General features: G+C 29.0%; 1 protein-coding gene and 1 long non-coding RNA gene across 2 annotated transcripts in view; one reads left to right on the top strand and one right to left on the bottom strand.

Moving 5' to 3' along the window:
* Window positions 1-2,706: 2,706 nt before the first annotated feature.
* LOC122272130 (uncharacterized) lies at window positions 2,707-5,487 on the top strand. Its single transcript, XR_006226801.3, has 3 exons — window positions 2,707-2,786; window positions 3,417-3,516; window positions 5,348-5,487. It is a non-coding gene; the product is annotated as an uncharacterized LOC122272130 (long non-coding RNA).
* A 4,910-nt stretch (window positions 5,488-10,397) lies between these two features.
* The window catches only part of LOC107453546 (uncharacterized), a 28,501-nt gene continuing 26,020 nt past the window's right edge, over window positions 10,398-12,878 (bottom strand). The window contains exons 13-14 of the mRNA XM_071184439.2: window positions 11,687-11,809; window positions 10,398-10,981 (exon numbers count right to left, since the gene is read on the bottom strand). Of these exons, the coding sequence (XP_071040540.2) occupies window positions 11,717-11,809 (93 nt within the window). The 3' untranslated portion in view covers window positions 10,398-10,981; window positions 11,687-11,716. The remainder of the gene's footprint in view (window positions 10,982-11,686; window positions 11,810-12,878) is intronic.

Consider the following 12,878-nt stretch of genomic DNA (forward strand, 5'->3'; position numbering starts at 1 on the left):
GGCCCGCGGATATAATTTTAATTTGCCGATCAGTGGCAATATACATAAACAATATACATCCATTTTCTTGTCAACTATTTAAAATTATTTCTGTTTTTCCTTTTTTAACAAGGTACTGATGACATTTTTACTTTCTCTATTTTTGTTCAACAAAACATAAATTGATGGAAATAGTTAGCACAGACAGCTTCAATTGGTAAAATGTTGAAAGCAGAAGTTCTTCATAGAATAGTCTTAGATTGGCTCTAACTAGCGTTTGTCTTTCTCGAGGAATCTAATATAGGTAAATTGTACTTCATATTTGGCAGACTACGCATTTTAAGATCCAACGAGCGGACAATCTAACAATCATCTGAAGCAGTTGTTTCTAAATATGCCAAAGTTTTACAAATCATTACCAAAAGCTAGTTTCCAAAATTTAATATTTCATGCCCAGAAAATCAGCTCTATGTTTGCTTAATCTTATATATGTGAACAAGAGTTTTCAACTTTGAACCTTAGAAAGAATCATTTCAGAAGTGGACTAACAGAAAAGCATTTAGCCTTGTTCCGTAAAATAGGCACATCTCGCTTCGAACCTTAATATAAGGAACTTTTAAAAACGAAATCGCAATTTCATTCATCTCACTAAATATTTAAATTAAAACTTGTATATCGCTTTTTTTTTTAAATTTTGAAAGTTTTATTTGTCCCACCAAACATTTTTTTTCTCGATTTTTGGCCCTCGACCAAAAAAGTTTGCCCATCTAAAAGTTTGCAAATCTAAGCTCTAGAGCTTAGATTTTCCCGTTGTAAATGATGAAATTATTTTTTTTAAAGGAAGCTATAATATGTATTGCTATGGTTACAGTTATTATTTTTCACCTCATTTTGCCAAATATGCAATAAATAAATGAAACAAATAAAAATTAAGTTTTGGATAGTTATCATATTAAAATAAAATTCGTATTACCAAACGCAAATGATAATCAGAATTGGCATCAAGGAGAACGACATGAAGAAATATTTCATAGAAGGCCAAGGCCCACCCAATGATGACGATGAAACGCAAAAGATGGATTTTGTTTTTAAAACAAAAATATGTACTATGAAATTTCAAATAATAATTAACTATAACAATGAAATTATGAATAAGAATGACTAAGTTAATTGAAACATAATGCACTTAGGGATCAGGAAAACTGAATAATGACAATTTTTTTAATTCGAAAATGTCTACATTTTAAACCTTTCGAAACATTTATAGTAATTGCAAAATAACTAGGAAAGATAATTACTTTAAATGATAAACACGGTAATGTATATGCTGCGTGTTATAAAAGGAGTTTAGAAAATTATTAAAGCTACTACAGTGAAACTATCGTAAACTGATCAGAAGTGAAACTACAATTTGATGGTTTTATAAGAGAAGTCATCTTATAAAAATGATAATTTGTTTTTACCAGTTTTGCACTTGATCATCAAAATCTTAGATAGGTGATTAACTTATAGTAACAAGTAACGTAAGCACAGCAACTAAGGCGAGCTGCGAGAAAAGAAAATATTTACGAGCATTTAGTGCAAATCTATCTTTTTATCATTGTTTTTTTTTTAACTTTACAACAGATGTTACGTAACATCTGTTGTAAAGTTAAAAAAAAACAGCCGTACGGCTACTATAAATGAAAAAAAAAATTAGTTAAAAATATTTGTTGCTTCGTAGACGCTTTAAAATACTGTTTCATACGTGGTCCAAATCAAAATATTCATTTGTTCACTAAATTACTATCAAAACTATTCTCAATCGAGTTTGAAACAATTATTGATGCTGTTACAAAGAAAAGCAAAGTCATATTTCTCATCTGCGAGCTGAATGTTTGTACTTTGTATTGTTTCGAACTTCAGAGCAGAAATGATTAAATAAATTATTTTGCTTATCAAAAAAAGATTTTTTGCCTTTTATTTTTAAATACCCACAGATGTAGGCCCATGAAGTTGAACTTTTCTGAATTTCTTGTTGGAGATTGGGTCCTAGTTAGGTCTTATTTTTAATTTCCTCGAAAACGCGAGATAATTTTTATTAAAAAAAAATTAGCTAGTGAGAACATTTTTATGTGCGAGTAATTAAGGTTCTTGAGGTTGGGGAACGAAGCGAGCTGAGGTCGAAACCTCTTAGTATTCTTATGCAGCTCAAAGACCGCACCAACATTAAAATATCGAAGACAGTTCCGACTGATTTTTACGCATAAAAAAGCTGGAAAAAAACGAGCTAGCCAATGTTATTCGCGATCGCAACACTCGAATACGCCATCTGGGGAGAGACCGGTTTCATGCTTTTAGCCCTTCTCCCTTCCCTCTCCTCCTCTTTTCAGTTGTATAGGAATGTACTACGATATTTTCCCTTTTCTTAATATTTTTCCTTTTTATTTAATAAGAATATTTTTTAAAATTTCCATAATACTTTTCTTTAGAACTATGTTTAATGTACTTTTCAGTTCCATATAGTTTTTCAAGTTAAAAGATTTCAATCTATATGAAAATCAAGAGAGAAACGAACGTACTTCCTTCCTCTATGACTTTCCACACGCTAATGGGGAAAGCATGTGAAGTGTTGCCATAGGAAAAGAGTTCTGCTCTACGCCACCTGCAGCCCATTTCGATCGCCAATTATAATTTTAGTGTTTTCTGCTATTTTTTAATCTTAAGTTCTGGCAACACTGGCAGTCCACAACATTTGTTTCAAGAGAAAACAAGATGGCTAACTTGTGATAGTGTTCGGTGTTGATCTCAGATATTTGTTATTTCAGGTGAGTGTCAATACTTTATGTTTAATGTTTTTTTGCACAAAATATGATTCAATTCTAAAGAACTTATTAAAATACTTTTGAGTAATATTGTTATTGCATAGCTTATTTTTCAAAACGGCGACAGATTTTCTACGCCAAATTCGCCAATCTGAAGGAATATAAACAGGCGATGAATTTTAAGAGTTTAAATAATTTATCGATCCATAAATTACTAAGGCTGGAATTGATAAATATGCGAGATCCATTGTAAAATAATACACAGACAACAATCGCCAGGTAAAAAATACTGATTTTCACCTATGAAGAATCATAGATCGACTGTATAGGAGCTAAATTGCCGGGATAGAAGGAAGGTATCGGCGCGTTTACGATCGACATTTTCATGAACTTTGGAAACCCTAGAACAACTTTTTCCGACTGAATGTTGGATGAAAAGTTTATCTTGCTGTTGTGTTGGGTGAATTTCTGCACATGTGATATGGCTTTTAGTTTAAAATACATAATTAAGTTTTTTTAAAATTACTTTAAATGTTTTGGATCCTAGAGCATTTTTTTTTCCTTATGAGTAGTGTTTGAAGTATCCTTTGAGTCATCCAAACATGTATTGCTAAATAATTGACTCCATTGTAGCTGTTGTTAATAAAAATATGCAGCTCTTTGAGGTCAGTGATATTTGGCCAAGAGTTAATGAAGCAGAAGCAAGAGTGTTCTTCCGCTGTTAATTGCCACGGTATGACTTCTTTTTCTTCTTTCTATTAATATGTAGTTGTAATATTAGGCCGAACTTAAAGCTTAAGATTTTTTTTATATTTATTAAAACTGTTTCAAAATAATGTTTCATTCATGTTTTTATGCCTGCCTTTTTTTATACAGAAATTTATTATTTTTTTGACAATATAGTTTATTAAAAGTTGTTAAAGTTTCTAAATTTCACTATTTGAACAGAGGCAGAGTTTACTAAAAAATTGTATCAAAGGGCAATAAATGCATAATTTTTATTTTAAAAGTATTAAGAGAAAAACATTTTTAATACAGCTCTTTCAAAGTTTAATATTCAATTAATTAAAATCAATAGCTCTCCAATTGAATTTATAATTAATTTTTATTTTATGTTTGATTAATTTTTGAACTAGTAAAATAGCATTTAACTTTGTGAATTTGTTTAAAAAAATGTATAAGAAGGAAATAATGCCTGAAAAATAACTTCTCTTTTAGTGAAAAACTAAATTAATAAATGTTTGCTTTTGCATGATGTATATTTAGCTTATATTATTATTATATATATTAGCTTATATTAGCTGTATATTCTAAATTAATAAATGTTTGCATGATGAAAATTCTATAACATCACTATAAAACAAAGAATAAAAACCAAGCAATATTTAATAATAATTTTGACTGATCTGAAATAATAAAATTGAAATTGGCGCATAATAGGTTCGTTTCAAAAAATTTCAATAAAATAATCATCAAAAAAATATGTTTGCCTGCTTCATCTTATGTAAATTCTTTGAAATCACTGAAAAATCAAGAGAATCAATTACGTAAAAACGAAAATCAACAGATTCTTTCATTATTATTTAAATGAAACGAACTATTTTTTTACACGTTTTTACACTACTTAAAATTATTTTATCTAAATGCACTTTCATAAATCGCAAAATTATTCAATTAATCTGTTACTTTAGTCTATCCAATTATAAATTAAAATTTTTAGCAAGCTTAAATAAAAAAGGATGAAACATAAACTAAATTTCAAACAATCATGCACAAATGAATACTAATGTCGTTACTTAAAAGATGGGGGCTTTATCTATTTTAGTTCCCAATTAACGCAATCAATGGATTTTTAGTCATCTCATATGGCATTTGCTGCCTGATGAGGAGAGAAAGGGATACTCTCCTCCCCCCCCCTCACCCAGAACTTGTTTTTGCCAGAGCTTTTACTCTAGCCGTTAGGTGGAGTTCTGCAACTAGGTATACAGCTTGTTTGGGAGGGTGAAAAAGATCTGCTTCCGTTTTCTAAGCGGGAGCTGGATATCCTACTGCTTTAGGATCCATGGTCAATACATAGTTTTTTTGGAATTTAATACTTATTTTAATCAGATAAATCGTAATTAATTTTAAATATTGACTAGCGAAATTATTTATTAATTTTTTTCACATTCTTTCTATAGCCAAGGTTTTGTAAGGTAATCTTGTACAGTTTATTTCTTGTTACTTACAATAAAGTATGAATTTTTCCATATTCATAGATTCCAAATTACTTCTAAACAGAACCCCCCCCCCCCGACTAGTAAATAAAAAAAATAAACTTAGACTTACCTTCACAATTCATATAACTTATCAAACAAAATTCAACTTACTGCAAACACACGTTTTTGGTATCATTATTAGTCACACATAGAAACTAATCGCAAATAATACACTAAGAAAAATATTTATCAATACCTTTAATGCATAGGATATACTAAATATATTTTGGTTTTTATAAGTACAATTGTATTTAGTGTTAATACAAACAATGTTTTATTTATTAATCAGAATATTAAAATCAACAGGAAATGGAAACTGATTGCATGTTGGAACTACAAAGCTTTGGGATATGAACACTGGGCAAAACAAGATATAAGACAATAAAGAGGCCTGAAACTATATACAGTGTTTTATATCGAAAAAGGAAATTAATGAAAAGAAAAAGCAGGGTTAGGAAGATTTTTTTTTTTATTCCAAAACACTTTTACACTTGCATTTGAAGTCATCTGATCAAATGTGTTATAATTTATTTAATAGTATTTAAAAACAATACCACCAAAATAGTTAAATTCACAACTTTTATCAACTAAATTCTCAAAAAATTGCTAAAAAAAATTAAGTTACTTAGACTGAGCAAGTTTTTCTACCTATTTTACATAAATTTTAAAAGCAAAAGTAACAAAAAATATATGCAGTATTTTAAAAACTTCAATGTAGACATATTTCACATACAGCAAATGGAAAATTTTAAACTCCTTAACTCTTAGTCTATCTCGATTTATTATTTACATACATCCCATTTTCATTATTTATTTGTGAAAAGCCTTCATTGTCACTTACTTCTTTTGAAAAAATTTCATGCTGTTTTTAAGAAAATTAAAAAAAAAAAACACAATTTTTAATCGTGCCAACCTTAATAGAACTACTATGAATCACATTGAGAATAAATATAATATACACTATTTAATTTTTAATGTAAAAAAAAAATTTATGATTTTTGTTTATTGCATAAAATTAAAATAATTTAACTTCCCTAATCACTTATGATTTTTGAAAAAGGATTCTTTCAGGAAAGTGCATTCTCTAAAACTTGTATTTACTTTTTCCTTATCTCAATCAGAAAATTCAACAATTGTTTTTTTGGAAATTTTAATTTGTGCTCATCAGATTACTACTTGGGACCTGCTAACAGAGAAGTACACAAAAAGTAAATATGAATACTCAAATGAAATTTTTGGTTATAAAAAGTTGAGAATTACTAACTAAACTAAACATGGAATACTTAAGTGCTATTACATTACTCAATAAAATTATTACAAAGTAATTTAAATTACATTTCATTGAAGAAAAAAAAAAAAAAAATGGGTAGTTTAAAGGACAGTACGAACTTACTGAGAAGAATTTGATCAGACAAAGCTAAATACAAATATCCAACATCTTCAAGGAAGAATAGAAGACTCATATAACCTTTCAGAAGAACAGTGAGAGTAGAACATGACAGCCAAAATCCATTTAATATATATTGTGATTGAATTTTGCAACACAAACCACACTACATATTAATATATTTAGCCTAAATCTTTCAAATTACTTTGAGAAACAGGAGGCAGTATGACACAAATATCTTATTTGATAGGCTAACTGAAAATAAAACATCCAATATGTACAATATTAAAACAAAATCTTAAAAAACACAAAATTAAGGCACCTATTAACTTGGCCCATACAGGGGATAAAGCTTACAAAAAAAAAGATAATCCATCCTTTTTTTAAAAAAAAAATCTTTTCATTAGAAAAAATGAAATAACTACATCTACTTGCTTTGTCAAATTGGACAAGCACCTAATATAATATTGTTTAAATGAACTTTAGAAAATAGCTTGTATTATTAATAATTTAAAAATACATTCACTTATTATACTATCCAGTATTTAATTCCTTGAATGTAGAAAAAAAAATTAAAAATTAATATTTTCGGGTTTCAATTTTGAAGTGGATAATTTTATTAACATCTATTGAAATTAAATGTTTCCCTTAGAATAGTAAACTCCACAGCACTATTAAATAAACATCAAGATTCTTAATATAAACTGAAAATCGCCGTTAAGTATATATTTAACAAATAATTAGCATTATAAAAAAAATAATTAGGGTTTACATATTAAACCAAAGTATGTGGATAGTAATGAGAAAATAATAACATATAATAATTAAAAATATATATACTTACTTATTAAAAAAAAAGCAACTACATGAAACGTTTAATTTTTAGGAAAAGTAGAAATTAAAATAATAAACTACGATAAAAACAATTCTAGCAATGCTAATCAGTTCAGTCGTTGTAATGGCGGGGCTTGTGAGCATCATTCGCTTTCTCCTCTTCTCTTTACCCCCCTTCACGCGTGCCATACCCTCCAACTGCTACGGAATTTCCGTAGTTTCAGAAATCTTCTTTTCAGACGGTAGCAAAATTAATGTCTTAATATTTAAAAAAAATTAATTTTAGCGTAACTTGTCCACTATTACTCATAAAAGTGCAGGCCATAGGGCTAGATTCTTAAGTTCTGATAAACGTTTTATGAGAGATCCATTTGCTTTAAAAATTTCTACTTTGGTTCGCTACCAGTAGAAAGAATTATTTTCAAAATCCTCATAAGTTGGAGGGTATGGTGGTTACTTATCGACTACCTAACTGCTAGTAATTCTCCGGAGCATTTCAGGCACTTAACATGGATGATTTTTCCTCCAAAACTCCTCTTGTATTCCAGTCATTCTTATCAGCTCTGTATAGAAAACAAAGAATATAGAGGGGAATCCCTTCTATATTCCTTGATAGATAAGGCATGCAGGAGGAGGAATTCTTCTACCACCTTGTTTTTCCCTCTTGTGAAGAAAGAAAACTGGTTCTTTCTTAACCTTAAAGCATAGGAGGAGGGATAAGTTCTTTTATCCCCCAACAAAAATAGGATTAGTATCAGCTGGTACAGTCTAGTCTAGAAGCATCTGTTTCAGTTATAAGTTTAAATTCAGCTAGCGTTTTAAGCCTATATTTTTAGTTTTAATTGCTAATATTATGTTATAAAAACGATCGATTACGGGAGTAAATGACAAAAGTTGAATTTTTAATGTCTCTTATTTATCATTTAAAGTTATATTTATGTTAAGTTGTTAAAATTGACGTTGGAGGTCTACACATGAGCGTTTAATCGCGATTTCGAAACTTCGATAATTCTATCACTTTAAGTAAGGTATATAAAATCCGGAAATTTCAGAAACCCAGACCTTCTTTTAAACCCCCCCCCCAGCAGTTCAGATTTTCGAGGTTGCAATGTATATATATATATATGTTTAGTTTAAGTGTCATAGTATAATATTTGAGCAGATTGCATCACCCGTCATCATGTAATACTGAAAAGAAATTCATCATCTCAACTACTTCCTCATTGAACGGTGCCAGCGAGTCCCGAATTTATAATTAACTCTTTTTTCCATAGAACAATCTAATTTCACTTTCGATTCGGCGACCCTGCGAGAAGGCAGCTCTCACCGATCATATCACTGATAAACTTATTTCCTTTTTTTTCTATTAAATGTTAAGTCATTATTTCCTCTTATGCTCCGCAAACTCCTTCATATATAATGAGAAGTGATTACTTAAAATTGAAATTCATGCATCGCAATATCGTATATAAATTGGGTTTATCAAAATTTTGCAGAGTTTAGTAGCAATTACCTTTGAAAAGGTGATCGAGAAACAAAATGGACTTGCAATAGATTCCAAGCAACTTGAGTGCCTTAAAAAGTTATGACACAATATTGCAATTCAAAATTTTCAACATATTTTACATTTTAAGAAGAAGAAAAAATTTAATAAGTTCAGAAGCTCCCATTGACCGCAGGTTGTCAACCCAATTTATGTTAAACAACATAGCTAAAACCTTTTTTTTTTTTTTTAGCCTTTTCAGGCAAAAAAAAGTTGCCATAGTCGCCTTAGGTTGAAAATAGTTGCATTTTAGTCACCTGTGGCAACCCTGAATTATAACCTTTCCTACAACAGTTTTTTGATAGAATTCTAGAAGAATTAGCTAGAAGCACAGTCATACGTATAAAAAAAGTGTAAACATTTTAAAAGCATTAAAAATGTTAAAGTAATCTTTTGAAAACAGAACAAACACTCTCCAGGCAAAACTAAATCTCTCTGGATTTTCAGACTAAAATTAGAAAAGTTCCACAAATTGTTATGATTAACATAATTTCAATAGTAAATTAAAAATTTGACAACAATATGTATTAAAAATGTATACCTTAAATTTTGTTTCCATAGTTACAAACTTAAACATGATTTTAACATTTACATAATTTTACCTACAATACTATGATTTCTATTATAGCTGGTAAGAATCGATTTTGAAAAATGTTGGTTGTCCCAATGTTTTAATAGATACAATGGGTTCTATCTATAGAAGTAATGCAGTCATATTCAGTAAAATGAATAACAATAATGCGTTGATATTGAAAAAAAAATTCAGAGAAATTTCCCTGAGAATGAGTAAGTTTTACTTGTTTCCGGAGTACATTGAAATAAATAAAAAAGTTGTCCTCTCTTATTTTTTATTCCTTTCAGATTCTTAATTAAGTTTAGAATGAGTGAAAATTTAATGTAATTAACGAATTAAAATCATCAGTTCTCACTCAATTTGCAAAAAAAAAAAAAAAAAAATAATAAAATAAAAAAAACCTTAACTTTTCCAGGTATACCAAATAAATTTCAATGAAAATTGAGACCACATTTTCTTCAGAAAACTTTGATTCTTTTATTTGTTATGTGAAATAATAGATTTTCTGTGTAAAAAAAAATTATTAAATGAGGATGGGAACATTTCAGTTGGACTCAAAATGTGAAAATTTTTACAACAAATAATTGTAATAGATGTAAGCATTATTTAACTCGAATCTCAATACCTGACTACTGTTACAGACAATTTTAAGACTGGTTACTTTTTGTAAAAAAAATTGCAACTTTCTCTGATCTTTGGAACAAAATTATCAAACAATTCCAGGTTTTCCCTGAACTGTGGGAACCCTGAATCAATTTACATTAATTCCCCACTCAATTCGAAATATATTTGCAGAAAGATTTTTGGGGAAGAAAAAAAACCCTTAAACAAAACATGAAAATAAAATGGAGGATACAAGGAAGAATGCTAAAAATAAACAACATAAGAAGCTGGTCAATTCACCCAGGATTATAAAAGTTAATTTTTGGCTTAGGTAATTAGAGTGAATGGAGCTCATTCTGGATAACTCTTTACACACATACATTTAAACCTTGTCAAGAAAAAGAACATACAATGATTAATTTGCACCAACATTTTAATCAATACTTAAATAGGAAACATTTTATCACTCAAACACATAAATGTTTAAAACTTTTTAACTAATAATCATATTACATAATAAATATAAGCACCAGTTATGTGGTCGAATAAATAACAATTTACAGGCATTTCAAAATTCACGAGGAAATTTTAAAAAAATGATTCAACAAACTAGGAAGCATTCAATTTACATAAAATGACCTTTGCTTATTTAGACAAATGACCATTTCAACACATATTTAGTTCAAATGATTCAATTCTGCAATTTTCAGTTGAGAAAGAAAATTGTAAAAATAACAGCTATTCTTTATCAAAATACACTAAATTTTAAAAAAATAAAATTTTTAAAAATGAAAAATTGCAACAATTTGTTATATTAATGGAACAGTTTGTTTGAAGCAGATCTTTTTAGGTAACTAACTAAGTGAGAGAAATCATGTAAAATCATCAACGTGTATAGTTATGCCAACTTCAGACTTTTTCGCGTGCCTCGGCAATTCTGTATCATTGCCACCCAGCATGTATTCATTACTTCTAGACGGACTTTTTTCTTCTTGGGGTCTGAAATTCAACAAATATATATTACTCCTGCACACACGTTACTTTTAAATTTGAGCAAATTCAAAGTGACGTTAAATTTCATTCAAAAAATTTAAAAAAATAATTTATTTTTAATTTGAAGGGCATTAAGTTTTAATTTAAATGTCTTTAAAATGCAACAAAATTCATACTGTGCTGAAAATATCTAGAAACGAAACACAAAATAAATTCAACATTTGTGTACAAAGAATTTCAACTTACATTAGTTTTAATCTTATTTTAACAACACAGCAAGATTTTGTTTTTTAATGTTTCGGTACAACATTAAGTTTTGAAAAATTAAGACAAATGTGGTGAAATTAATATGTTTAGCTTACAGAATACATTGTTTTTATTGAATAAAACATGATTTAATATGTTACTTTGCAGTTTTTGCGTGAAGAGTACCAAATAGAAACTATAGAGTGATCAAAAATACCTTGGATAAGTATTGTTTAATATATTTTCATTAAACAAAAGAGAAAAATAATTATAAGAGATTATAAATCAATAAATTTTTATATTTACAGTGGCTTCCAAAAATGTTCGTAAACTTATGAATTTTATTGAAATAGGGCTCTACTCATTAATTAAAATGGAAAATTGTTTATTTATGAAATTAATTATATGATAACAGCCATAAAGCTTGTTGCAAACACTTTAAATGTAAGAGAAACCAATACTTACAGCAAGCATTCTAAGCTAACCTGCCGTTTATTAGCAGCTGTTACTATGCACATCATCATCTAATAGAAATACTACACTGGATACAGTATCGAAGCGAAACACTTCGCTGTGCTTCTGAACAAACTAGAAGGGGAAAAAAAACAAGTATTCAGTGAGATAACAAATAAGATGAAAAAGACTAGGCTCGTACTAGAGCAGCACAATAATAAACATCTCCAAGTGGATGATCCAAAGACATGCCACAGTGGTAATTGTGAGCCCAACTAAAAAATCCTGAGAAATCATGAATGACGCATTTCAAAAAATTAATGTCATTATAAATTTAAATCATTGATATTTTCACAACATGAAATTCTAAATAAATTATATGCAGCATAATTTAAATAAATAATTATGTATAAGATTACTTCTATCTCCAATCACATTTATTATTCTATCAAAAAAATAAATAAATATTTACAAATGAAAAATATATCAAGTATAAATTCTAGTTCTAATATTTCTAAATAAAATACACAAGAATTTTTAAACATAAATGTGATAAATGATTTCTCGAAACTTTTGGAGCACGATCGTCTCTGCATGCCGTCTCAACTTAGATCCTCTGCAGAGGGGATGGTTCCCCTGCTTTGGTGAGCTGGCGACATACGCGCGAAATCTAGCACTTTGCGTCAGAACAGTTTAACGAGGACCGATACTGCACCCCCTCGGTTCATACGCAGACTCATCAACGTGGTCACCCACTCGCTTACTGACCACAGCCAGTCGTGCTCGACTTCGGTGTTTTACCGGGATCTCCACAATCAGTCCACTGCGGGAGGGGAATCCAAAACAAATTCCAAAAAATATATACGCAGTAAGAGTTTGTTATAACAATTCAAAAGAGCAGACAGAGTTATAGTGAGTGTTAGACAAATACAGATATTTAAATTTAATGTTAAAAACTAAAAGGTGAAATAAATCCTTTCCTTTTTATTCCTTTTGATTTTGATTTAAAATACACATCTATAGTAGATTGCTTTTGCCAATAGATTGTAGAATGAACATCAGGAAGGGTAATATGGAGAAATTATGGATGCATAACAATAATTGTATAGTTTTGGATGCATCGTTTATGGAAGGATTTTTAAAAATACAAGAAAATGTTTCATCGGTAAGGAGGAGGATAACTTTGTAAACATTCAAATGAAAT

The sequence above is a fragment of the Parasteatoda tepidariorum genome, chromosome 10 (assembly GCF_982258835.1).
Source record: "Parasteatoda tepidariorum strain Cologne lab strain chromosome 10, Ptep-v5.0, whole genome shotgun sequence".
Taxonomy (NCBI): Eukaryota; Metazoa; Arthropoda; class Arachnida; order Araneae; family Theridiidae; genus Parasteatoda; species Parasteatoda tepidariorum.